This window comes from Stegodyphus dumicola, chromosome 4 (genome assembly GCF_044657685.1).
Source record: "Stegodyphus dumicola isolate Sdum_Otavi_A_Nest chromosome 4, ASM4465768v1".
NCBI lineage: Eukaryota > Metazoa > Arthropoda > Arachnida > Araneae > Eresidae > Stegodyphus > Stegodyphus dumicola.
Window position 1 is genome coordinate 106,020,482 of NC_140771.1, and position 26,455 is coordinate 106,046,936.

A 26,455-nucleotide genomic window follows, 5' to 3' on the forward strand; every position below is an offset into this window, starting at 1 on the left:
AGGCATAATTTCTTGTTCAGTTAAAAAGCTCCGCTGTTCAAGTCCCATAATTGCTGTGCCGAGAATACCGACTAACTTGTCAATCGAAATTTTTTCGTTTTCACTAACCTCTCTGTCACCTTCTTCATGTCTTTATCCATTTTTTGCAGCAATTCCACTTTTTGTTTGACGGACATCGAGACATACTTTCGTTTTGTAGATCCTTTGGGAGCTCCAGAATCGGAAATTGACATAATCGAAAGTTCAAGTTTACTTTTATAAAATTGCTCTTACAGTCTGCAAAAAATAATAAGCTGCATCCAATTCGAAGATTAAGGAATAACGCAAGCATCAACATTAACTGAAATAGATAATTGTATAATTTTAGCATATACCGTCCGTTATACGTTAAACGCGCACGCGAACACGTATTCTGCACTTGCACACACGCATATGCGCGTGCACGTAAAGGTCTTACACGCATGCGTAAACGCCAATTCGCATGTGTCAACGCGGCGCATGCGCAGAAAGTTTTTAGCTTTGAGGTCCGGATTATAGATCATTCCGGATTATGGGTGTCCGAATTAACGACTTTTGACTGTATTAAGAAAGGTGAAGTGGTTGCAGCATGTACTCCAGTAACCACCGTTGAAAGAAAGAGTAACATCCAAGAATCTGTGTCTTCAGAAAGCATTACATCAGAGTTACTTCAGAATGCGCAATTAAACTATGAAGAGAAAAATGCTGCCGATAGCGTCATTAAAGATCTTCAAGTTGTTTTCTCCCGCTTGTCTTCTGCCGTGGGTCGAACCAGTTTGACACAACATAGAATTGATACCGGTGATCATCCTCCGATCAAGCAACATCCAAGACGTCTACCGATTGCTAAACAGGAAGAGGTACGAACACTTTTAAAGGATATGGAAGAAGGCAATGTCATCGAGCCTTCAACAAGTCCATGGGCATCTCCCATCGTTCTTGTCAGAAAGAAAGACGGCTCAACAAGATTTTGCGTTGACTATCGCCGGTTGAATGAGGTTACGAAGAAAGACAGTTACCCTCTTCCTAGAATTGACGACATTCTAGACACTCTTTCTGGAAGCAAGTGGTTCTCAACACTTGATTTAAAGAGTGGTTATTGGCAGGTATAAATACACCCTGAAGACCGAGAAAAGACGGCATTTACTACGGGTCAAGGACTTTGGCAATTCAAGGTGATGCCGTTTGGACTGTGTAATGCGCCGGCAACATTCGAACGCCTTATGGAGACCGTTTTGAAAGGTCTTTCCTACGAAGCCTGTCTGATATACCTGGACTATATCATCATCGTTGGAAAGAGTTTTGAAGAGCATTTAGAAAATCTTAGAAAGGTGCTTCAGAAACTGAAAGAGGCCAATCTGAAGCTGAGTCCCGCTAAATGCAAATTGTTCCGAAAGGAAGTGACTTACCTGGGACATGTCATCTCTGCAGAAGGTGTGTGCACGGATCCTGAAAAGGTGTCAGCCGTTAAATCCTGGAAACGTCCCAAAAATGTCCATCAGTTGAGAAGCTTCCTAGGGCTTTGCACCTACTATAGGAGATTCGTGAAGGACTTTTCTTCCATCGTAAGACCCCTTCACAAGCTGACAGAGAGCAAGCAAAGATTCTTGTGGACAAAGGAATGCGAGGATGCATTTAACAACTTAAAGGAAGCTTTAACATCTGCTCCAATCCTGACGTATCCTCAGCTCGACAGACCATTTATTCTTGACACGGACGCGAGCAATGAAAGTGTCGGTGCTGTTTTGTCCCACAAAATAGACGGCCAAGAACGTGTAGTAGCTAACTGGAGCAAGTTCCTGTCTAAATCGGAGAGTAATTACTGTGTTACTAGGAAAGAGTTGCTTGCCATAGTCAAAGCTGTAGAACATTTCCATCATTATCTATACGGGAGGAAATTCCTCCTCTGCACGGACCATGCCTCATTGGCCTGTCTTTTAAATTTCAAGAATCCTGAGGGTCAAATAGCCAGGTGGATACAGAGACTCCAAGAATATGACATCACTATCCGTCATCGTAAGGGATCATCACACGGGAACACCGACGCCCTGTCTAGACGACCTTGTCCGGAAAGCTGCCGATATTGTTCCAGGGTGGAAGCGAAATACGAGCTGCTGACTCCGGTCGCAAGACAAATTACAACATCAGCATCGGCTGATCGAGAACCGTGGAGTGATGATGAAATCAGGAAAGACCAGCTGGAAGACCGCAACATTAAACCCATAATTGATTTATTGGAGTCATCAAACAGAAAACCTACCTGGCAGGACATTTCTTTCTGTAGTCCTACAACCAAACAATATTGGCCACTCTGGAATTCACTTCACATTCAAAATGGCGTCTTATACCGGAAATTCGAATCGGATGATGGGAAGACGTTCCGATGGCAACTCATACTTCCAAGATCCCGGATTCCTGATGTCCTTAAAGAACTACATAACACCCCTACAGGAGGTCACTTTGGAATTATGAAGACCTTACAGAGAGTTCGTGAGCGCTTTTACTGGAATAATGCAAAGGATGACGTGCAAAAGTGGTGCCGATCTTGCGATGCCTGTGCAGGTCGGAAAGGACCGAGGAAACGCAGCCAAGGCAAGCTGCAACGTTACAACGTAGGGGCGCCTTTTGAACGTATCGCCTTTGACATCCTGGGTGTTGGTGTTGGTGTATTGAGAATATGGCAAAGCACACTAGGGCTATCTGCCTAAAGGGAGGGATGCCTTCGTGGAGGACTTTCTAAGGGAAACTGGCTCGTATACACGTTACACATGGGGAAAACCACGAAAACGCCCATGCAGCCAGCCTGTTCGCGGGATTCGAACCTCGGACCGAACTACCAGTGTTCAGCGATTTTACAACTCGGCCGCTGGTGGGCCTTGACATCCTGGGACCTCTGCCACAAACTGCTGATGGCAACAAATACATACTCGTTGTCATTGATTACTTCACCAAGTGGCCTGAAGCTTATCCTATTCCTGATCAAAAGGCTGTCACAGTAGCTGAGGTAATGATACAGCACTGAATTTCCAGGTTCGGAGTGCCTCTTCAGTTACATTTCGATCAGGGAAGGAATTTTGCCTCGGCAGTAATCAAAGAACTATGCAAACTACTTGGCATTGACAAAACTCAAACAACGCCATTGCATCCCCAGTCGGACGGCATGGTAGAGAGGTTCAATCGAACCATCCTTAATAACCTCTCATTAGTGGTTTCCAGAAACCAACAGGACTGGGACAAGAAATTACCACTCTTTTTACTGGCTTACCGCAGTGCTGTCCACGAGACTACCGGCTATTCTCCATCACAGATGCTCTTCGGTCATGACCTTCGTCTGCCTTGTGATCTATTGTTTGGCCGCCCTCCGGATGCTCCTTCATCGTCTGAGGAATATATTCAAGGTCTCCAGGCCCGGTTTGAAGTGATGCACAACTTTGCACGAGAGCGAGTCAACTTTGCGACGGAGACGATGAAAACCCGATATGACACAAGAGCTACTGAACATCAATTCCATGAAGGAGACAAGGTGTGGTTGTGGAATCCGACTCGACGGAAAGGACTTTGTCCGAACCTACAGTCACCTTGGGATGGCACGTACACAGTCCTAAACAGGCTGAATGACGTCGTGGTTTGGATTCGTAAGTCTTCGAACTCTAAACCTAAAGTCATTCATTACGACAGGTTAGCTCATTACTATGGCCATAGTACGTAATGTAAATAATTGTAAATAGTATAAGACCATGGTCCTTTTTGTTTTTAAATGTGTATTTGATTTGATTTGTATTTAGTATTTGATTTGCATTTTGTATTTGATAGCATTTGATTTGTTTTATTTATTGCATTTATTGTTCATGTTGTTTATTATTGTAATGTAATGCTTATTAATGCATTTATGCCACAGTTGTAAGTTTAGTTTCCTGTCCAGGGATTGTACTGCCCGGGACGTGCAGTCCTTGGGAAGGGGGCAGTGTTACGAAATTGGTATTTAAAAAGCTAATGTTAGTTCAATTATAAATTAAATGGTTTTATTTCTCGCGCAGTGCAGCGCGTGATGAATATTAAAAGAAAGCTAAGCCGAAAAAATTGAAAATACAAGAGCGTGTGCATTAAATAAATAAATATCTCTTTTTGATTTTGAGAAAGTACTGGAAAATTCTAGCGCGTGATTTTAAAATCTTATAAAAGGAGGAAAACATCTCAGTTCGTAGTTGTTGCTTCGTTTGTTGTTGTTTAGAAAACTGCTCTTGTTGGTTGTAGCAAATTCACGGATTAGCGTTTCTTTAGCTGTTTTGAATTACGTTCTATTGGACATTTGAGTAGTTAAAAGATAACTACTGTGAGATACTGTAATACTGCATGATAATTTGAGAAAATTTAAGCATTTTTGTTGTGATAATAATAAATTTTTGTTCATTTTTCACCGGACTTGTGCATTCATTTCATAACGAACCCGTAGGCACGCAACAATATACAATATATATATACAGTATATATATATATATACAGTACAAATTCCGAGATCCAATATCTGGAATGATCTAAAATCCGGACCTCAAAGCCACCAATAACAATTTTTTAGGGCATTTTTGGAGGGAAGGGATATGCTTTACGCATGCACATTAGATTTTTTTCCTCATCATAAAAAAACATGCCGGAAATCTCGATTCTTAATCTCAGTTTGGCACTAAATAAAATATCTCATTATTGAAGAAATAATTATTTTAGCATAAATTTGTGTAATTAGTAACTTGACTCCATAGCTGCGTATCTGCTTGGCATAATCTCAAACCGAAACATTTGTTAATTTTACACCAACTAATATTTTATATCCTTGATGCTGAAGTCGCGAATCATTATTTATTGTATTTTGCTTTCATCACTGCATGTTTATCAACGGATGACAACTTGAGTGATGACTCATGCAGCGACGCTAAATAACAGAGTATTATTCGATTACAGATTTAAGTTTAATGCGCTAAAATGGTGACAAGGGGAGATTTAACAGAAATTTCTTTCCTTATGCTAAAAATAGATTTTGTTAATGATACTCATAGGACAAACGATTATATTTAGTGCTATTTGAATTAAGAATAACTGATTTGTTATTCACATAAAGCCAGAACCAGCGCCAGAGCTCGCATGGCCGCGCCAGGCGGCAGAATTTAGGGAAGTTAAACAGAAATTTTTCATTGCGATGACAATGCCCCAATCATCAATCAATTAACGGAGGGCGAAATCTGTAGTATGGTTCTAAATCCAGCAAATACAACTACGATAGTGAAGAAAGTAACAGAGAGGTTACTGAACGAGAAAAAATTTTGATTGAAAGGTTATTCGGAATTCTCGACACAGCAATTACAGGACTTGAACAATGGAACTTAATAACTCAACAAGAAATTATATGTCTATAGTATTAGTCTAAAGTATCAGCAGAGAAAACAAATCAAACAACTCATATTGAAAGAAATGTTTAATAAAGTAAACATATAAATATTAAGCTCTTTTCTTTTGTAAATTTTGATACCCTTTAAATCATAAATGCTTCATTATTTCATAAATCACGATTTCATATTTTCAATTTTATAATTTCTACGTGCCATCTTAGTAAATTTAAAATGATCTAATATCCGGAAAAATCTCAAATCTGGGATCGCCGAAGTTCCGACCTCGGACTTTGTACTGTATAAATATATATATATATATAATACGGAATGTATATTTTCAGTTAAACTTCTACCCAATAACTTTAGTAATTTATGAAAGTTAATTTTACATCTAGTTAATTCATAAAAATTAGTTTCAATTACAGTCAAAAGTCGTTAATCCGGACTCGTCGGGACTTCGGCTATTCCGGATTATCGATTTTTCCGGATTATAGATCATCAGTTTAAATCTCCTAAGATGGCATGCAGAAATTCTAAAATTAAAAATATGAAACCGTAATTTATGTAATAAAGAACAATTATGATCTAAAGAGTATCAAAATTTACAAAAAACAAAAAAGCTTAATATTTATTTGTTTACTTTATTAAACATTTCTTTCAATGTAAGTTATTTAAGTTGCTTCATTTTATGTGATAATACTTTCTCTTTAATTCTATAAACAGGCATAATTTCTTGTTTAGTTACAAAGTTCCGCTGTTCAAGTCCCGTTAATTGCTGTGCCGAGAATACCGACTAACTTGTCAATCGAAATTTTTTCGTTTTCACTAACCTCTCTGTCACATTCTTCATGTCTTTATCCATTTTTTGCAGCAATTCCACTTTTTGTTTGATGGACATCGAAACATACTTTCGTTTTGTACGATCCTTTGGGAGCTCCAGAATTGGAAATTCTTTTTGACATAATCGAAAGTTCAAGTTTACTTTTATAGTACTGCTCTTACAGTCTGCAAAAAATAATAAGCCGGATCCAATTCAAAGATTAAGGAACAATGCAATCATCAACATTAACTGAAATAGATAATTAGATAATTTTAGATTATACCGTCCGTTATACATAAAACGCGCACGCGAAAACGTATTCTGCACTTGCGCACACGCATATGCGCAGACGTAAAAGATCTTACGCGCACGCGTAAACATCTATGCGCATGTGTCAACGCGGCGCATGTGCAGAAAGTTTTTAGCTTTGAGGTCCGGATTATAGATCATTCCGGATTATGGGTGTCCGAATTAACGACTTTTGACTGTAGTTGTTTTCAGCTTTAAAAATATTAAAATTTTTTTAATTAGTTTGTTTTCAACTAATAATTGTATCGCCATTAGCAAAAATAATGCTTTACTATCAACAGCATAGGATTAAATCAAATACTTAATTGTCTATTGAAGCTTCAAAACGTATTTCCGAACTTCACTTTTTCTCGGCTAGCATTACCGAATTTGCCCTTGGTGACCTAAAATCGAAACGGAGCCAACAGATTTCCCACGAAATCGATAATAGACCCTCTGCAGGAATAAACTCATAATCCCGATATCCCATACATATAGTATGTGCAAAAGAGAATAAACTCCGCAGAAAGTGATAAAAAATTAATTTATGGCTTAATTGAAACAAACACAGAAATTAAGCTAAGCAAAACCGTGTAAAAACAAATTGAAATGATAAAACGAAACTTAATTTTCATGCAAATTTTCAGCGCTGATTCTCCCATTATAGAAATTTCAAATTGTTTCAGACAAACACCACATTTACCTTTATACGGATTGTCATCTATCAATATCCAGTCTTTGTAGTCAGCTTGATGAAGCCACAGTTTATTCAAAATGCACTTTCCAGGCATCTCGTTCCTATTGGCGTCGAAAGGGTTGTGGCCTTCCAGGTTGGGATTGCTGTAATTTTGGCAAATATTTTCAGAATCCTCCCCCTTTTTTTTTTCTCGAGCACCTTCATCATCACTTTCGCCTCTTAAAGAACTTCCGGCTTCACGCTTTCGTCACAATCTGCCTAAATTTATGGATAACACCTGTTTCGAAAGATTGGGTGAATAGCCAATGAGACACCGATACTTTCGTTCGGGTAGCTAATTTTTTTTTTTTTTTTTTTTTTAAATCGTTTGCAACGCAAATTCGCCAACAGATTGGTTAAGAGCCGTGCAATTTTAATTCCATATTCACGAGAAATCGCAATTCACACATAGAATGGCAATCATTAGAAATGATAAGAAATGTCAAATAAGCAAAATTAAGGACCATTTATTCATTTTGGCCAAAATTAAGGACTTTTAAGGACCAAAAATCATTTTTGAAAAAATTAAGGACTTTTAAGGGCCGTACGAACCCTGCCAAAGTAGTGTGTTGGGGACAGTACCTCGCCCCTCAACTACCAGGTTCCTCCTTTCCAGCGACACGGGTCTCCATGCACGGCAAACACGTGGGCAGTTTTCTTGCCCCTCAAAAACTAGAGACAAGGGCTGCTCCAGTCTCTCGTGACGAGCCCCAAACTTTGTAGAGAGAAACCATGAGGGAGAAGGGAAGGCAAAAAGTTCCAGCCAAGAGGAGAGGAGACAGAAAAGAAGATAGATCACAGGGGCTTCAGGATCGTGACACCCGTCTCACCAAGAAGATGATCCTCTGAAGGGCTAGGGTACCTTGGGATTGCCACACCCGTACTCTCAAAAGTGAGCCCCCTGAGGGCGACTGCTGCTTAGACATTTGAAATTAAAATAACTGTTATAAAATTAAAATATACCTTACACAGGAATGAAATGTTAATGTGATTCGACACCATTTCAAAATGTTATTATCCTTCTCAATGCATAAGTAATTATATAGCTAACAGTGAAAAAGAAAATATTTACCAGAGTAAACTATGCCATCTTCACCACCAACTACAAAGTTGTTAAATTCATCATTAGGAAATGCCATGCATGTTACTGCTACTGTCCTTGACTGTTTCTGCTGATTCAATTCTATTGAGTCCTATAAACACAGTTTAGATGAATAACACATTTAGACAAGAAGAATGCTTCTCTAAAATTTTATTACAAAAATCTTAACATTTAAGAATAAGTTTAGTCATTTAAGCAACTGAAAATATCAACAATGCATAACAGTTAGTTACTCAGTTCTAGAGATTACAGCTAGTGACTGGCAATTTAGACCCTTGTTTCATTACATTTTAATTACTAGAATTATATGCTCATAAAAAAAATTAAAGTACACAACATATAAATTTTGAATCCCTTGAACTTATCATTTCTAGTAATACAATACCTTTCTTAATAGAATAAAACATAAAGAGATAAACTGTTTTAGATAAATTTAAATTAATTAAATATTTTAGATAAATTTATCTTCATAAGACACCTAAGGTGTGAATGATTAAATGTACATTTACTGAAGAATGGGAAGAAAATAAATGATATACGATAATCAATTCAAGAAGCACCTGAAAATTATTATTAAGAAGGCAAAAACAAATACAATTTAAACATTAAAAAAAAAAAAAAAAAAAAGTCAATTTGGCTAAATTTATGTACTGATGTACATAAACTAATTAACGTATATTAATCCACTGAGTGGCATGATCACCTTTATCCGATCGTCATGATATTTTTAGATATATTATATTAGCTTACAATTTAAAATATTGCAATAACATTATTGCTTTCTTATTTTCTTTAATGATGTAAAAATATAATCTTAATGAATAAAAGTTTACGAAAATATTTTACTGAATAAGAAATGAAATACACATGAAACATATGACGAAAATAAGTAAATATACAAATTTAGCTATTTATTGCTGTTTCAATGTAGGTCCTTCAAGAGCAGATCCCAAAATCGAGCCATTCAGAGGGTTAAAGTAGAGACCAGATAAAAGCAGAGCAGTTCATGTAGTTGACAATCCCAAGTGAAAAGTATTTGAATAAAATAATTATTCTTCAACAACAATAACAAAAATAATTCTTTATCCTTATGAACCAATTTTAGTGCCACATAATAAAAAAAACACATTCCCCCCCCCCCCAGGTATAGCACAGGCACATGCCTTAGGGAGGGGGGGATGATTCAATCTTACTAGATTCTTTACCTGAGTTGTATGTTAACCACTTGCGCTAAAAAGAGACGTGCCACGCACGTTGAAATGCTTTTGTCTCAAACCGCCAGCGATGTGAACACCACGTCAATAGGCATTTATTGCAAAAATGAAAATAACGTGGTGCACATTTCGCCTAACAACGGGACTGTCTATTTCTCGAGTTACAGCTGTGGATTGCACTCGCAGACGCGGAGGGGCGTAAATAAGACACTTTACCGCTTGTTATATTGTAGTGCACGGCACCACAACTGTGAAGTTTAATCGTAGCACAAGTGGTTAAAGGTATTGTCACATCTTTATCTACAGTCACATTTTGAAGAAATTTATGCACATCTGCAGGAAATCATTGCAGAAATTGAAATTCCTTATTATTTCCTTACATTAAAAAAAGGATAATATTCTTTTAACTATAAGAAAATAATTATCATTAATAAAATTAAGTTACCAGTTTTTAGCACTCTTTTTTTTAATAATAATTATGGTTACCATATTTCCCTATGTATAACATGGCACTTTGATTTTGAGACCCCAAAATTTAAAAAAATAAAAAAATATTTGGTTGATGAACTAGTTTTTATTTGGCCAGCTGGATTACAATTTAATAATTATTTGAAGTAATTGAAATCAACATACATAACTTCTCTACTCAACGAGTATACAATTCGTCATCACTATCAGAACTCCTCTGCATTAGCTATACCTCAACTGTGACTGATGATGAATTAAAATTTTCAAATATTGCCTCATCCTCAATTCCATCTGTGGTATATGAAATGTCAGACTTCTTAAATGATTTAACAGCTGGTATACAATGATGAACATCAGTCATGAAACGGGTGATAAATCTCATATTCTAAGAGTATATCAATAAAGAAGCTGTGCAACTCGCATTTCCCTCCTTTGTGCTGCTGTAAAGGACAGTGTAAAATGAACTCTTGTATCTCCACTGAAAATCATACGTATCGCATACATATAATTAATTATTCACATTCAACATTACACATGTGTTAAATAAAACATATTTTTATTTACCATTTCACGTACAATCTCAAATTGGATTGCTCAAAATTAAGACAATGATTATGCTCAGCACTATTATGAAAAGGACAGAAAAATTGTTTCTTTTTTATTATATTAATTTGTTGTATAAATATTTCCAACATTAATAACAATCTCAATATTGATATTATCCCATGCTTTTTCCACTCAGCCACAATCTTCTCCTATATTGTCTACTTCACTCTTCTACTGGCATCACACTGTCCACAGGAAACTTCATTCATTCAGTTCCACTGGTGGCAGTGCCACTGTTGTACAAGATGCACCAAATTTTTAGACATGAATCTTTCAAAGAAAATCTCCATCTTATACATGAGGAAATATGGAAAATCAGTTCAGTTCACAAACTTTTAAATAAATATATTAATCTGCACATGAATTTTTAATGAGGTTTTATATTCTGAGAGTATCTTACTTGAGGTGCTGATAACATATCTACACTCCACGTGCAACATTTGCCATCAGTAGAAACAGTCACAAGATTATGAGCATTTTCAGAACCAACCATACAGATAGAATACACAGGATGCTGAAATAACAAATATATAAAATAAAAATTAAACATAAATTTCAAATATGCATTAAAATTATCTAAATTAATCATGTTTCAAATTTAAACGATTTAATTGTACCTTAAATGAAACCAATTTTTAAAATACACTGTCTGCCATAAAAAGTTATACACTTTAGACTAGCACAAATAACTGCATGCTCACACCGTGACATTGCTTCTATGAGTTACGCTGATGCTTATGATTTATTTTTTACCATTGCTGCATCAACATGAAGAATGCTAAATCAATCTTTATATTTTCTATACACTCAGCATAACCACACACTCTCAACCAGACTGAGCTCTTAACTTTATGGTAATTAATTCATGTATGAGAATGATGTTCTGTGTTTCTCAAACCAATCTTTTACAGTCTGAGCTCAATGAAGTTCAGCATTCGTAACATATCACTCTCTTCAGGGAATAAAAATAGTTCATTGGTGTAATAAAATGATCATACAGTATGTCCAAATTTTATTGCTAGATGGTATAGTTGAGTCTAGACTGGCCAAAGAGTAATATAACATTTTATTCTGAGATTTGTACTGTGCATAAAATATATAAACGAATCCAATGCTTCATTCTCTTAAACCAGATGTATCCTGCAAGATGATAAATCTTAACTTCCAGTTTTTTCTCATTGCTATAAATTCCAGCCATTATATTCCTTGATAAATTGGAGTTTTTTTCACCAACTAATAAAAGACTTTCTTTTCATAATACATTTGTTTAATCCTAATGTTATCAATTCTCATCTCATTATGCAATTTCAAATAGCCTTGCTTCTCTATTGAACATAATTTTTATGTACAAAGTCCGAAATCCGGACTCGTCGGGACTTCGGCGATTACAGATTTTTTTTTAACAGGGTTCATAGCCACATTTTAGTTACAAAAATAAGCACCTATAAGCACTTTTCAAGCACATTTTAAGAAAAAAAATAAGCACCTGCCTAATTACATCATACGCAACTGCATAACCTTAAAAATTAGACTTGTAATTTAAAATATGAGAAATGAAGTACTTATTAAGAGAGAATAAGCATTACCTCAACCATGGAAAATTACTTTTTTTGGTTTTTAATTTTAAATAATAGTTCAATTTACAGAACTAGTTTAGAATGAGAGAAAAAAAAACTATGAAGAATTAAACTACATTACAAGATTTAATGATGAAATTTCAGTTCAAAATAGAGAAAATAAATAATAATAAAGCATATTTATTGTATTCGCTTGGAACCTAATATTAAATACAATTTATTTTCCCACTCATATTGCTATTTAAATAATTTAAATCTAAATTCTGAACATTTTCTAAATTTTCATTGTATATCAGTTTTCTCTTAACAGATATTGCAAGCAAAGTAATTTAAGTAAAAAAGAGGAACATTTCTGAAATCAGAAGACAGAAATTTGCTTCATGCAGTCATCTTTAACAGTAAAACCTTAACTAACTCGCATACTTGGAAATTGGCGAATATTCGGACAGTCGAGCGTAACTTGAAGGAGAGGAGGGGGAGGGGGGTAGACTGTAGCCGCTCTTTAGATTTTTCCGCTAAATAAATGCTTTTGACATTTCAATATGTGCATCATATAAAAATAAGCCAACCAAACTAAAAAATATTCCGTTTAGTAAGGGCAGTAAAACTCTTTTAAGTGCTCATAAACAAATCTCGGACTGAACATCAAAATTAATTATCTCTGCAAAATATCGCAAACGCTATTGCCCAATACGTGCGCCGTAATTCTTCCCTACGTGATATTACGCAATCGGAATCAACAACTGCCGGTATTGAGAGAAAAAAGAACTAAATAACTGGAGTGTTTTTCATTCTAATTTTCAACAGACGGCGTTAAAATTCCGGAATAGAATCATTCTTCGCTTGGGTTGGTAGACCGCAGAACTTTTAGTCCTATTCAATCCAGATTGGAAAGTGACCCTCCCCCCCCCAAAAAGAAAGGTCCGTTGCTTGTTTTGCAGCGAACTGTAACAGTTTCAATATTCGTGATTTTGCGGAGAAAGGGGAGAACCTCCCAACCTTCGTACTGTTTAATGTATTGGCCAAAAAATATGAAACTATTTTGACTATTCGATTACTTTCCCTTTATTTAAGCCATTCCGAATATTATTCCTTAGAAAGCTAATCTGTGTTAAAACACAACCATTTTTGGAAGTTTACTATACTTCAGCAGTTACTGCAACTATGTTGTTATAAACATTCATACATATGCTCATAATATAAGCATAACGATCATAATAAACACGAATATGAACTGACCAAGCAGAACGAGAATGCAAATCTTTTTAAGATCTTGATATAAATTCAAACGTGTGTAGTATTTGGGTGGGAGGAAAAGAATGTCGAATATAGCGGAATTTTCTACTGCTTTTGCAATTCTTTGACCAATAGAACGACGGGCACCTGTCTGTACTCTTCGTGCCGCAATTCTTTGACCAATAGAACGACGGGCACCTGTCTGTATTCTTCGTGCACACCAAAGGTTATGTTAATGCAGAGAAAGGGGGAAAAGCTATTTCCGGGAGTATGACTCACCATCTGACATTCCATATTAGGAAGAAAAGTTGTTTATTTAATTTCGGCTTTGTTACGGCGAAAATAGCACGTTCATAAAAAAAAAGCACTTAAAGCAAAAAATAAGTACTAAAAACAAAAAAATAAGTGCTTTAAAGAAAAAGTAAGCACCTATAAGGGCCTTTATATTTTATTTTCAAATATAAGGACTTATAAGCACTTATAAGGACCGCTACGAACCCTGTTTAATATTAGATCATCAATTTAAATCTAGTAAGATGACATGTAGAAATTGTGATTTATGAAATAATGAAGTATTTATGATCTAAAGGGTATCAAAATTTAAAAAAAAAAAAAAAAAAAAAAAAAAAAAAAAAAAACCTAATATTTATTTGTTTACCTTATTAAACATTTCTTTCAATGTAAAGTTGTTTAAATTGCTTTGTTTATTCTGCTAATACTTTCTCTTTAATTCTGTAGACTGACGTAATCTCTTGTTTAGTTACATTGCTGAAGTCCTTTAGCTGCTGTTTCGAGAATTTCAACTAACTTCTCAATTGGAATTTTCTCACTTTTAGTAACTTCTCTGTCACTTTCTTCACTATCGGTAGCAGTATTTTCTGGACCTAGAACCATACTACAGATTTTGCTATTCATTGATTGATTGATGATTGAGAAACATTGTCATCACATTGAAAAACTTCTTTTAGATCATCTTCATTTATTACCGGTTCTTTATATTTTTTTACAAGATCCATTAATTGGGAATTTCACCTTTGTTTTGAAATATTCAAAAACCTTTAAAATTAGCGGCTATCATCATCAAATTTAGCTATTCTTTGCAATACATATTTGGCTATGCATCATGAGCTTGGTGACTAACGACAAGTTGTTCCGTCAAATTTTATCTTGCTTCTATAGCACACTGAGACAATTAAGCCTGAAATGTATTTGTTTAGCTATTTATTATACTTATGTCTATTTTTTGCTTAAGGTTTTTCACAGGCTTAAGGCTTATCAGAGTTCTGAATAAATAAATTCCCACATATACTTAATCCTTATTGAGGGCCTGTGCTAGATACCTTACCGCCTGATGCAGTCTCTGCCAGTCCTAAATTCTGCGACTCGGTGCAGCCATACAAGGCCTGGCGCTCGTTCTGAGTTTATGTCAATAACAAGTCAGTTATTCTTAATTCAAGTAGCCCTAAATGTAATTTTTGGGTCTATGAGTATCATCAACAAAATCTATTTTTAGCATATGGAAAAGAAATTTTTAGTTAATTTTTCCTCGTCAACATTTTTTAGCGCATTTAACTTAAATCTGTAATTATTGTTAAGCGTAATGTCAACATAAAAGGTTACCATACTCCTTTGTTATTCAGTTACTAACATAAAAAAATTGTTTAGGCATCGCTACGTGAGTCATTACTCAAGTTACCATGTTTTGATAAACATGTGGTGATGAAAGGAAAGTATAATAAATAATGATTCGCCAGGTTGGCGTCAGATCAATGATGTATCTATGTGGAAGGTTTCAGTTTGAGATGTGTGCCAAGCAGATACATAGCAATGGAGCCAAATTACTAATGGCACAAATTTATGCTAAAATGATTGTTTCTTCAATAACAAGGTATTTTATTTAGTTTCAAAGTGAAATTAAGAATCGAAACTCTCCACATGTTTTATTATGTGCAGGGTGGACGGGGGAGAATGAAATGCGCATGCATAAAGCCCAGGAGAAAAACGTTTTTGGTGGTTTTGAGGTCCAGATTTTAGATCATTTCGGATGAAGTCTGGATTTCGGACATTGTACTGTACTACAGAAGTTTTTACAACACAATTTCACTACACGTGTTAAAGATCTTTATTAACAACCATTAGGGACTGATTTTCGATGCCAAATAAAAAAAAAAAAAAAAAAAAAATTAATGCTTCATTAAGTCGTTATCATGCTCATTTTCATAAGTCATATTGCTTTGAAATGACTAGCAATGACTTGATAATAGAATGCAGTACAAAGTTTGTAATCCGGATGTCCATTATATGGGATGATCTATAATCCAGACCTCAAAGCTACAAACTTTACGCATGCACATAGAGAATGTGCATACATTACACATGTGCGTAATGCATGCGCACATTAAAAGAAATGTTTAATAAAATAAACAAATAAATATTAAGCTTTTTTTTTTGTAAAATTTGATACCCTTTAGATCATAATTGCTCTTTATTTCATAAATTATGGTTTCATATATATATATATATATATATTTTTTTTTTCAAATAGCAGATTGTGAACAATTACAAATGTAACCCAGTCCATTAATCCATACAAGGCCGGATGTGGTGGTCTCTTTATCATGGAGGCACCTAATAGGTGGGCCACCATTGCCTTTCCTATGAAGGGGACGAACAGTTACAACCATGCCTACTCCGGGATTCGAACCCAGGCCCTTCGGCATTGCAGTCAGCTTCCCTGACCACTATACCGACTGGGCGGCGGTTTCTTATTTTTAATTGTATAATTTCTGCATACCATCTTACCAAACTTAAATTGATGATCTTTAATCTGGAAAAACCCCTAATCTGGAATCGCTGAAGTTCCGACGAGTCCGGTTTACGGACATTGTGCTGTATAAAGCACATTTAAAAAGTATTTAAAATTATGGGCAGAATCTGACAGGTAAGCAATAACATAGGATCAGGCGTCAGCTTAAATTTTTTTCACCATTTCATGCTGCTATCTCATAATGAAGATGATAATTATGTCACCACAGCCTCAGTGACCTTAACCCGTTCATACGGGCATGTCATATGTGCATCAGCAGCAAACATTACCTCACAACCGGGTATGCCATATTTGAATCACCATTTAATTCACTCTATGGCCGGCACGTACCACATTTGACTTTTTGATAGAACGTTTAATTAGTATTTTTTTGTTGCCACTAGATGTAGCTATATGCCTTTTATGGGAAAATATATCGAAAGTTAAGTATTTTTACCTTCATTCCTATGTGATGTTTTCTATTTCTGGTATTTTGTTTCGGAATGAGAGGGAGATTCGTGGGTGGGTGTTGAGCAATGTAATGTCTCTTTAACTGCGTCATTTGATATAAACAAATGAACACTATAAACAAATGCACGTGTTCTCGATGCTTTGAGGCACTTTTTATTTTTGAGATATAGGTATCTGAAAGTAGAATATATCGTTAGTGTTGAGTAACATTATGGTTCTTACTGTGTCATTTCATATAAACAAATGAACATGTTCTGGAATACTTTTTAATTTAATTTATTTTATTCCTTTATTTCGGTATAGTGGAGTACATGTTCTATCATTAGAGACTTTTTTTATTACTCTTAGATTTTTTTGGCATTGAGAAGAATATTTTGTATGGCTTAGCGAAAGTTTTTTTTTTTTTTTTTTTTAAATGTTCTATTGCCGGTGTGGCAAAACAAAAGCGCTATCTGACCGTAGAAGATACACAAATGCTAAATGAGTCTAATTTTCTGATATTCTATTCTCGTGACATTTGCAATGTTGGCTTACAGAATATTTTGTATGGCTTAGCGAAAGTTTTTTTTTTTTTTTTTTTAATGTTCTATTACTGGTGTTATATTTTTTTAATGGCAAAACAAAAGCGATCTCTGTCCGTAGAAGATACACCAATGCTAAATGAGTCAAATTTGCTGATATTCTATTTCCGTGACATTTGCAACATTGGACTTTGCGTACACCCATGTTTCAAAGACAATCATACACCGTCGCTTTTTTGAAATATTGCTTCCTTTTCGTTGTTTGCACATTGAATTTTTATGAAAGACAATTTTAATATTTTTTAATTTTAATTATGTGTTGTGTTAAATAAAATCTGCGATTGTTTGGATATTTTTCCATACATATTTAATTGTGGGATAAAGAAAAAATTATACTATTCTAGAATGAGTATATTATAAAATTTTTAAGGAAAATATAACAATAAACCGTCTGTTTTCATTTTGTGCAGTATGTAGCTGTTTATCACAAATACATCGAGGAAATGAAAGAAAATGAGGTGCCACCACTTCTTACTTTTTTTGTCTATTTCGTAAAGTGATGTTAGTAAATTTATCTACAAACTTTAAATTACTTTCAAAAACTATATGCTCCATGAGAACATCTCTAAACGGTGTTTGAAATACTGCTATGGGCATTTTCTCCGGTAAATCCCAAAGTTCATCGCTTGGTCCGCTTTGGGATATAAAATCAGGAAGAGACTTTTTCAGACTCCATATTGGGATTTAGGGTTGCGTAGATGGGCATGGTTGGGAAGGATCGTTCATCTCTCCATCATCATCACTTATACCATCATCACCGACATCATCATCATCAGGGACATCTACATCCTCAGTCTGTTTAGGAATGTATTCTTCCGTGCCATTCCGATTCACCACCTGAAGGTTATTCTTCTAGCACTCTCATTGCTTCGGCAATGCTGAGGCCTCTCTGAGCCGTTTACACAATTTTATAATTGACTAGCGGGCAAGCCCGCCAGCTGAGCGGGCTGAAGTCCGCTATATATTGCTCGTGTGTAAAAGAGTTCCCGTGTTAAATTTCCCCGGTATACGAAAGTTGGACCGAAATACCAGTGTTCACCGATTTTACCCGGGCTGCGCCCGTTTAATTCACGTATGTATCGAGAAGATACTGCATACACGTTACATATGCGTAAAATCACGAAAACACCCTTGCACCCACCCCGCTTGCCGAAAGTTGGAACGAACTACCAGTCTCTAGCGGTTTTGGGCGGGCTGCGCCCGCTTTATTAAATTATACATAAAGAATATACTGCATACACGACACACATGCGGAAACTCAAGAAAACACCCATAGAGCCAGCCCGTTGGCCTTTATTTGAAAGTTCGTCCGAACTACCAGTATTCAGCGATTTTACCCGGGCTGCGCCCGCTTTATTCGCGTATGCATCTAAAAGGTACTGCATACACGTTACACATGCGGAAAATCATGAAACATACATGGAGGCAGCCTGTTCGCCGAGATTCGAAAGTTGGATTGAACTACCAGTGATCAGCAGATTTGCGCGGGCTTCGCCCGCACTATTCTCGTATGCATCCAGAAGATACTGCATACACGATAAACACGCGTAAAATCACGAAAATACCCATACAGACAGCCCTTTAACGGGTATTTGAAAGTTGGACTGAACTACCAGTGTTCAGCGAGTTTGCGCGGGCTGCGCCCGCTTTATTCACATATGCATCCAGAAGATACTGCATACACGATACACATGCGTAAAATCACGAAAGTACACATGCAGCCAGCCGGTTCGCCGTTATTCGAAATTTGGACCGAACTATCAATGTTCAGCGGATTGGCGCGGGCTACGCCTACTTTATTCACGTATGCATCTAGAAGATACTGCATACACGATACACTTGCAGAAAATTAAGAAAACATCCATGCAGCCAGCCCGCTCGCTGGAATTCGAAGGATGGACCTAACTACCAGTGTTCAGCCGGGACTGCGCCCGCTTTATTCGCGTATAAGTCCAGAAAATACTGCACACACAATAAACATACCTAAAATCACGAAAATACCCATGCAGCCAGCCCGATCGCCTTTATTCGAAAGCTGGACCGAACTACCAGTGTTTAGCGGTTTGCGCGGGCTGCGCCCGCTTTATTTACGTATGCATCCACAATATACTGCATACACGTTACACATACGGAAAATTATGAAAACACCTAAGGAGCCAACCCGTTCGCCGGGATTCGAAATTTGGTCTGAACTACCAGTGTTCAGCGATTTTATTGCTCAGGCTTTTTGCCAAGTGTAACCGCTAAACTTTTCGGGTATAATATTCAAACAGTAGATTTGTTATTAAAATTCCTTTTGATAAACTTCAACATAATCACACACAAAAGAGCATCAATATATACATTAATGTAATTAATCAACCATAATTATTTATATTAAGAAAACTTTCCATATACCATGTTCAAGCAACAGAAATTCAATTTAAAACCCTGAACGGAAAAATAATTAGTCAGAATTTAAATAAATAGTTTATTTATATTTATATTTAATTTTTTTGCAATTAAAATTCCTTACTTAAAATTATATTTAATATTAGCTTTATGCGAACAGGAACATTTGTTACCAAAAATACGACAGCATATATATTAATGAACTTATATATAATAACAAAAGCAGTGAATAATTACGTAGCTCAGTAACACAAATGAGCACGCTGATTTAAGCTATTAGAAATATTAATTTGTATTATTCAAAGTTGCTTTTCTTATTCAGATCCAAAAATCACGAATTGTTCGAAAAATGCACAAAAAATACGTATCTTGGCAACTAACAGGCCGATCGGCTCGAAATTTACAATCTTATAATTGCCAGATTTTGAAAAGAGGTTTGGTCTTTGTTCCAGAGAGATTGGCAAATTAGAAGACTAATTAGCATAATGAATAAAAATCCTCCACTGCGTTAATTTCATCCATGGCGAATGGCCTTGACGATTCCAAAAGTCCTGCGGAAACCATCTCCCCCTCCCGGACACCCGTCGCTTTCGAGTCGAAGGCCGTCAACCAAGAGTTAGGAAGGAGAGATAAGGTAGTAGCGCTTTTTAATGAACCTTCTAATTAGGCTCCTAATTAGCAAAACAGTTTACAATGAACGCTAACCTTTATTTGAGCATCCGGTAAATGCAAAATTCAAAATTTGAACGAAATCGGTTAATTCTTTGAAAAGTTACGTATTTTTGTGCATTTTTCCGGCTCAATTTCTCTAATTAAGAAAAATGCCTTAAAATTTCGTATCTCGGGAACCAATCATGCGATCGGCTCCAAATTTAGAAATTTACAACCGATGGATGGTCAGATGAAGGATGCTCTTGGTTCTAGATGGATTAGCAAATTAGATGATTAATTAGCATAATGAATAAAAAAGCGCCACTACGCTAATTTCATCCCTGGCGAATGGCCTTGACGATTCCAACAGTCGAGCGGATACCATCTCCCCCCCCCGACACCCGTCGCTTTCCGAGTCGAAGGCCCTCAACCACGAGTTAGGAAGGGGAGATAAAGGTAGTAGCGCTTTTTTAATGAACCTGCTAATTAGGCTCCTAATTAGCAAAACAGTTTACAATCAACGATAACGTTCATTTGAGCATCCGGGAATTGCAAAATTCAAAATTTGAACGAAATCGGTCTGTTAGATCGGGAGATACGTATTTTTGGTGCATTTTTCCAACTCATTTAGTTTAATTAAGGAAAATTCGTAATTTGGAAACCAATCATCCAATTTTCTTGAAAGTTCGAAATTTTTAATTCGCGTATCTTCAAATGACGGATGCCGTTTATCCCAAGTCGATCGGCCAATTAGACGCTTAATTAGTGACATGACTAAAAATGCTCCAGTACCTTAATTTCGCCCCTTGCCGCGGAGAAATATCCCTTTAATAGGGAAAAACCCAACAAAGAAAGCGAAAGAAATACCAAAAACGTAGGGGAAAATTAGTTTTTAATTAATATCTCGTCTAATTAAAGTCGCACGAAGATGCCAATGGTCAATATGGCGAGATACGGGAATTCTGAATCCAACGGTACCTTCCACTAAGCTCTGCACCAAGCTGTTCTAGAGAAGATGAGGTTACAAACAGACAGACGCGGTGGCTTGCTTGTGTGGTGATGCCATTTATTATTTATAAAAGAGATTAAAAGTAACCATTAGTGTAGTTTTCGTGATATTTATTGATTATTTTCAGTGTCTAAAGAGGGATGGTGTGTTCACACCATGGAGGTAGGAAGTAAGAAGGAGTCGCCCTAAACAAGTTTCTCCGTACCCTGCTCTGAAGCACCGGCGATCCCTACGTGGTGACCAAAACATTGGGTCATTTACCATTGAGTTCTATGGGATTTGACGCGTTCGGGTGTAAATATTTTGTAATTACGTCGCAAATATACATATAAATGTATATATTTTCTTTTTCTACAACACTTCAGAGTCCTAAGTATGTGAAAACAACATATTTTTAAACAACATTTCATTCTGAACGGAATTAAATGCTATACTTTTCACAGGACAGTTTTCTCAGAATGGTTTAATTTGAATGAAATATTTTCACAAGTTTTCGTTAATTACATTAGAAAAAAAAATTAAGGTAATTCGATTTTATTCGGTTAAGGTACAAAAATTAAGATCAAAGTTTATTGTATTATTAATATTAAAATTATGCATTATTTCTTTTCTATTTGTAGAGCTTCTTCCTAAAATACTTTCTTAAATATGACATGATTTTTTGGCTTCTTTTAAATCGAAAAATGTAAGTCAATTTATAATTAATGTTCTATTCGGTTCATTTTAAATTAGAGAATTATTAGGAAAATAGTATTTGACTTTCTCTGAACATTTCTAAAAGGGAATAAAATAAGTTTTTTTTTTTTTTTTTTTTTAAGTATTATTTAAAACTTGTAACTAAGTTATTATAAAATGTAAAGGGAATAATTCTTTTAATTATACTTTTTTTTTTACTCTTCATTTCAACAATACATATTCCAAAACTCTTTATTACGTTCTTAAGTGCGCATCTCATAGCATTTGCTTTACAATACCTTTTAACAGATTGCTTTCCAATACGAACAATTCTTGCTTAAATAGTTTTATAACGTATTTTTCAACAGGATTTCAATTTATGTTTACAATTCAATATTAAGGTTATTATATATTTAGATAACATTTATAATCATTATAAATTAGATACATTTAGTCATTAGATTTCTTCACAGTACTATCACAGTCGTTTATAAGTGAATAAATTCTTCATTTCAAATACATTTATAAATATTTTAATGAATATTTAAGTATTTTGTCAAAGGCAGATACATGCTTTTTGCAAGCACATGCATAAATACCCATACATATTTCCTATTTATCATTTCCGGCATGTGCAAATCTTTAATTTCTGTGCATTCACTATATCTTTTGTGTAAAGTAATTTACACTAATTTAGCATACACCCGAAAGTTTTACATAAAAAATATATATGAATATAATTTGAATGAAAATTATAAGTATTATTTTTAATACCCACTCAAAGGTCAGTTTTTCTTCAAAATTCCCCCACAATGGCATCTCTCTCTTTAGGCAGATAGCCCTTGCATGCGTTACTCTATTTAATAAAAACTTAATCTGACCTATGTGACTAATTACAAATATTTTAACATACATAATTTTATATTTACATTTAGCCATCAAGTTTCAAACTTTTCAAATCTTCTAGAAAATAAATTTTGGCAGATCTCTTTCAGCAATTTTCTTAAAATCTATATTTTTGTAGTGCAACAGCTTAGAATTTTATAAAACAAATTCATAATCAAAATCGCTGTTGTTAGTTATCGAAAAATAACCAAGATGTGATTTTTGCGTAAATGTCAGTAAACTATACAAATTGCTATTATCCATCACACTATGAATGTTTCTTTCATGCAAAAATGTCCCTTTTTCGATTTCTATGGAACTGTCGTGTGTTGAAATACTATCAGAATTTTGTCAAGCGAGTTTCTGAATGTAAACAAACAACACCCCGTCTGGTGACCCAAGCTTCAAAGCAGTGCTTCACTTCTAGCGCGGAATGGCCCCTCCTCCCTTTCCTACCTCCATGGTTCACACCGAACACACTGCGCGGGAAAGGGTTAACTAATAATTATATTCAATCATTATTCATAAATTTTGGTACTTAAATATTATCCTGTCAACCAGGAAATTGGCAATGGGTAGAGTGATTTAGTGTCAATTATGTTTAAACATGACATCAGAATGGACATTTGAGCTTTTGTTGAGCAACATGTAAAATCTGAGCTTTCATGTGATGTTATCCATATTTGATTCTAAAAAAGTCACCTTTCACTTTTTATGAACAAAGATAAAAATTAACCATTACAATTGTATTTTTTACCCTTGCACTTGGGAGTTAAAAAAAAGAGAGAGAAAGAGACAGAGAGTTTGAGAACTGCAGAATCACATTTGTGACACTCAGCACTCCAGTTCATTTACAGTTGGTTGGGTGAACTCATGTCTGTTAAATAGGAAAAGGACAGCTGAATATGGCTGACAAAAATAGTAACAGATTGGAATAACCACCTGAGAGAGATAAACAAAGCTTCCAATAAAATCAGAAGGCCCAACAAAATAGCAGAAATCAATGAAAGCTCTTTTGCAAAGTGCAAAAATGAAGCGAGTTGAATACTTCTGCAATTGTGGTTATTTAGTGGATTGTACACAGAGGCTGATAAATGTTTTATTGTTAGAGTTGGAGGCAGAAGTATGGCTCAGAATTCCGCAAGAATGATCAAATATTATATGTTGTTAAATGTTGAAATGCCTTGCTTTACACAACGCCGCCCAACAAGCGGTTAGCAACACAAACTGCTGTACTGATGGGCCCGGGTTCAAATCCCAGAGAAAGCATGGATGCTTGTATGCATATAGCATCCTTGTGCAAGGAGGCACTCAAAATAAACAGTGAGGCGAGAGTCCTCTCAAGAGGTTGGTGGTAGGAGAAGAAGGGTGGGAGATCCTTAGACCTCCCCAGGTGTTCTTTCTTAATACTGGGGTGGAAGTTTAACAGTTAGCTCAGCTAAGCAATACTTCAATTTATCTGCGGTACTATGGAGTGTTGGCCTAGTTTTTACTTGTTTTACTTGAAAAGTGGAATTATGCTAACTTTCAGGGTTCAATGGCAGCCAAATTTCACAACAACAGTATAATACACAAGTATTTAAATTTTTTACTCCCACAAATATTATTCTTTATGAAGAAATAAATCAGAAGGAAAAAAAATACCAGCTAATAAATTAATAACAAAAAAGATTTTTTTTAAAATAGCACTATATTGCATTTACAGCTTAAGGTTGATTAATACTCTATTAGTTGCTGATACAGTAATTTTTAATTATGCAGCCTTTTACCTTTATTTTAAAATATTACTCCTGTTGAAAATACCTTGAGAACATTGATTTAAACATAGAATAAGTCACATAACATAGAACAGTTTATAACATTTTATTAATAATGTAAAAAATGTTATATACAGTACAAAGTCCGTAATACGGACGTCCATTATCTGGAATGATCTATAATCCGGACCTCAAAGGCCACAAACTTTTTTTTTTGGATGCTACGTATTTTTTATTTTACGCATGCTCGTAATGTATGCTCTATGCATGCGCGCGTTGAAAGAAATGTTTAATAAAGTAAACAAATAAATATTAAGCTTTTTTTTTGTAAAATTTGATATCCTTTAGATCAGAATTGCTCTTTACTTCGTAAATTACGATTTCATATTTTTAATTGTATAATTTCTGCATGCCATCTTACCAGATTTAAGTTGATCACCTATAATTCAGAAAACACCCTAATCCGGAAGTCCCGAGTCAGGATTATGGACTTTGTACTGTATATATTTTTATTTATTATTAATTTACTGGGTTTTAACAAAAGTTTCCCACCCCTGAAAATATCGTCTGTGCAAACAGTTCATGTTGCCATGTTTAATCACATTTTGTCAAACGATTTTTGGCATTAAAAAGACTTGCTTTAGAACGTGATATTTGTAAAAACATATTGTTATCATTAAGTACAAAGTGTCTGAATTGGAACTAGAATCCTACCAGATTAAAACCATCATTTACTTCCAGTTCTATAGCACAAAATCAGCTATAAAATGCCATCAAATCATGTGTACAGCTTTAGGTACTAATACTGTATCATATGACAATCTGAAGGTTTGATACTGAAAGCTCACAAACAAGGACTATGACATTCAAGAATCTGAGCACTCTGGCTTGCTTACTGATGTTAATGAGGCCTGCCTGCAAAAACTTGTGGAAGAAGATAAGTATGCAACTGCTTGAGAGCTTGTTAAGAAGTTAGACGTTACTGCCATGACAATTAGTCGCGCTATGCATCACATAAAACTTGACGTACAAGTTCAATTGCTGGGTACTGCATGAGCTGTCTCAAGCAGATAAGGGCAGACGTGTTCGGGCTTTCATTAATCTGCTTGAATATCAATGCAAGGACAAAATCCTGGACTGGATCGTCATTTGTGATAAAAAGTGGATTTACTTCAACAACACAGGCCGAAAAGGAGGTTAGTCTGAGCCCGTTGGCAGCGTCGCAAAGTACAATTTGACCAACAAAAGGATCAGGCTTTGTAGCTGATAGAACTGCCATAGTATTATCCACAAAGTGTATCTGGAGAAAAGTAAAACCTATAACAGTAAGGTGCACAGTGAGATGATAGTCTGTATTGACAGTGCTATCAAGGGAAAACGTTGAACTGAGTTCCGGCAGAAAATGGTAATGTTGCATCAAGATAATGGAAGACCACATGTGTCTGCATTCAGCGGCTGGACTCTGTATGAACTCGAATGGAGCTTTTGCCACACCCACCATATAGTGCCGACAACGCTCCTTTGAACTTCTACCTTTTCTTCACACTTGCAGCTACATCTTGTCGGTTCTATTTTCCATTCTGCACAGGACATCCGAAATGAGCTGAATCTATTTTTGGACTCATGGCCATCAAGTTTCTGGGCTGAAGGCTATTAAAAAAATACGAAAACGTTGGCAGAAAATCATCGATTTGGATGCTGATTACTATCTGCACTAAAGGCACCTTTTTTCATGTTTTTCCCCCCTAACTTTATTAAGAATCTTTTTTGGCAGAAAACTTTT

General features: G+C 35.5%; 1 protein-coding gene across 3 annotated transcripts in view; it reads right to left on the reverse strand.

Annotated features, from left to right (window-relative positions):
* The window catches only part of LOC118179653 (cytoplasmic dynein 1 intermediate chain-like), a 140,030-nt gene that overhangs the window by 36,689 nt on the left and 76,886 nt on the right, over positions 1-26,455 (reverse strand). For all 3 annotated transcript variants that reach the window (XM_085815310.1, XM_085815307.1, XM_085815309.1), the window contains 2 exons: positions 11,034-11,147; positions 8,316-8,436 (listed from right to left, as the gene is read on the reverse strand). In XM_085815310.1, coding sequence (XP_085671436.1) covers positions 8,316-8,436; positions 11,034-11,147 — 235 coding nt within the window. The remainder of the gene's footprint in view (positions 1-8,315; positions 8,437-11,033; positions 11,148-26,455) is intronic.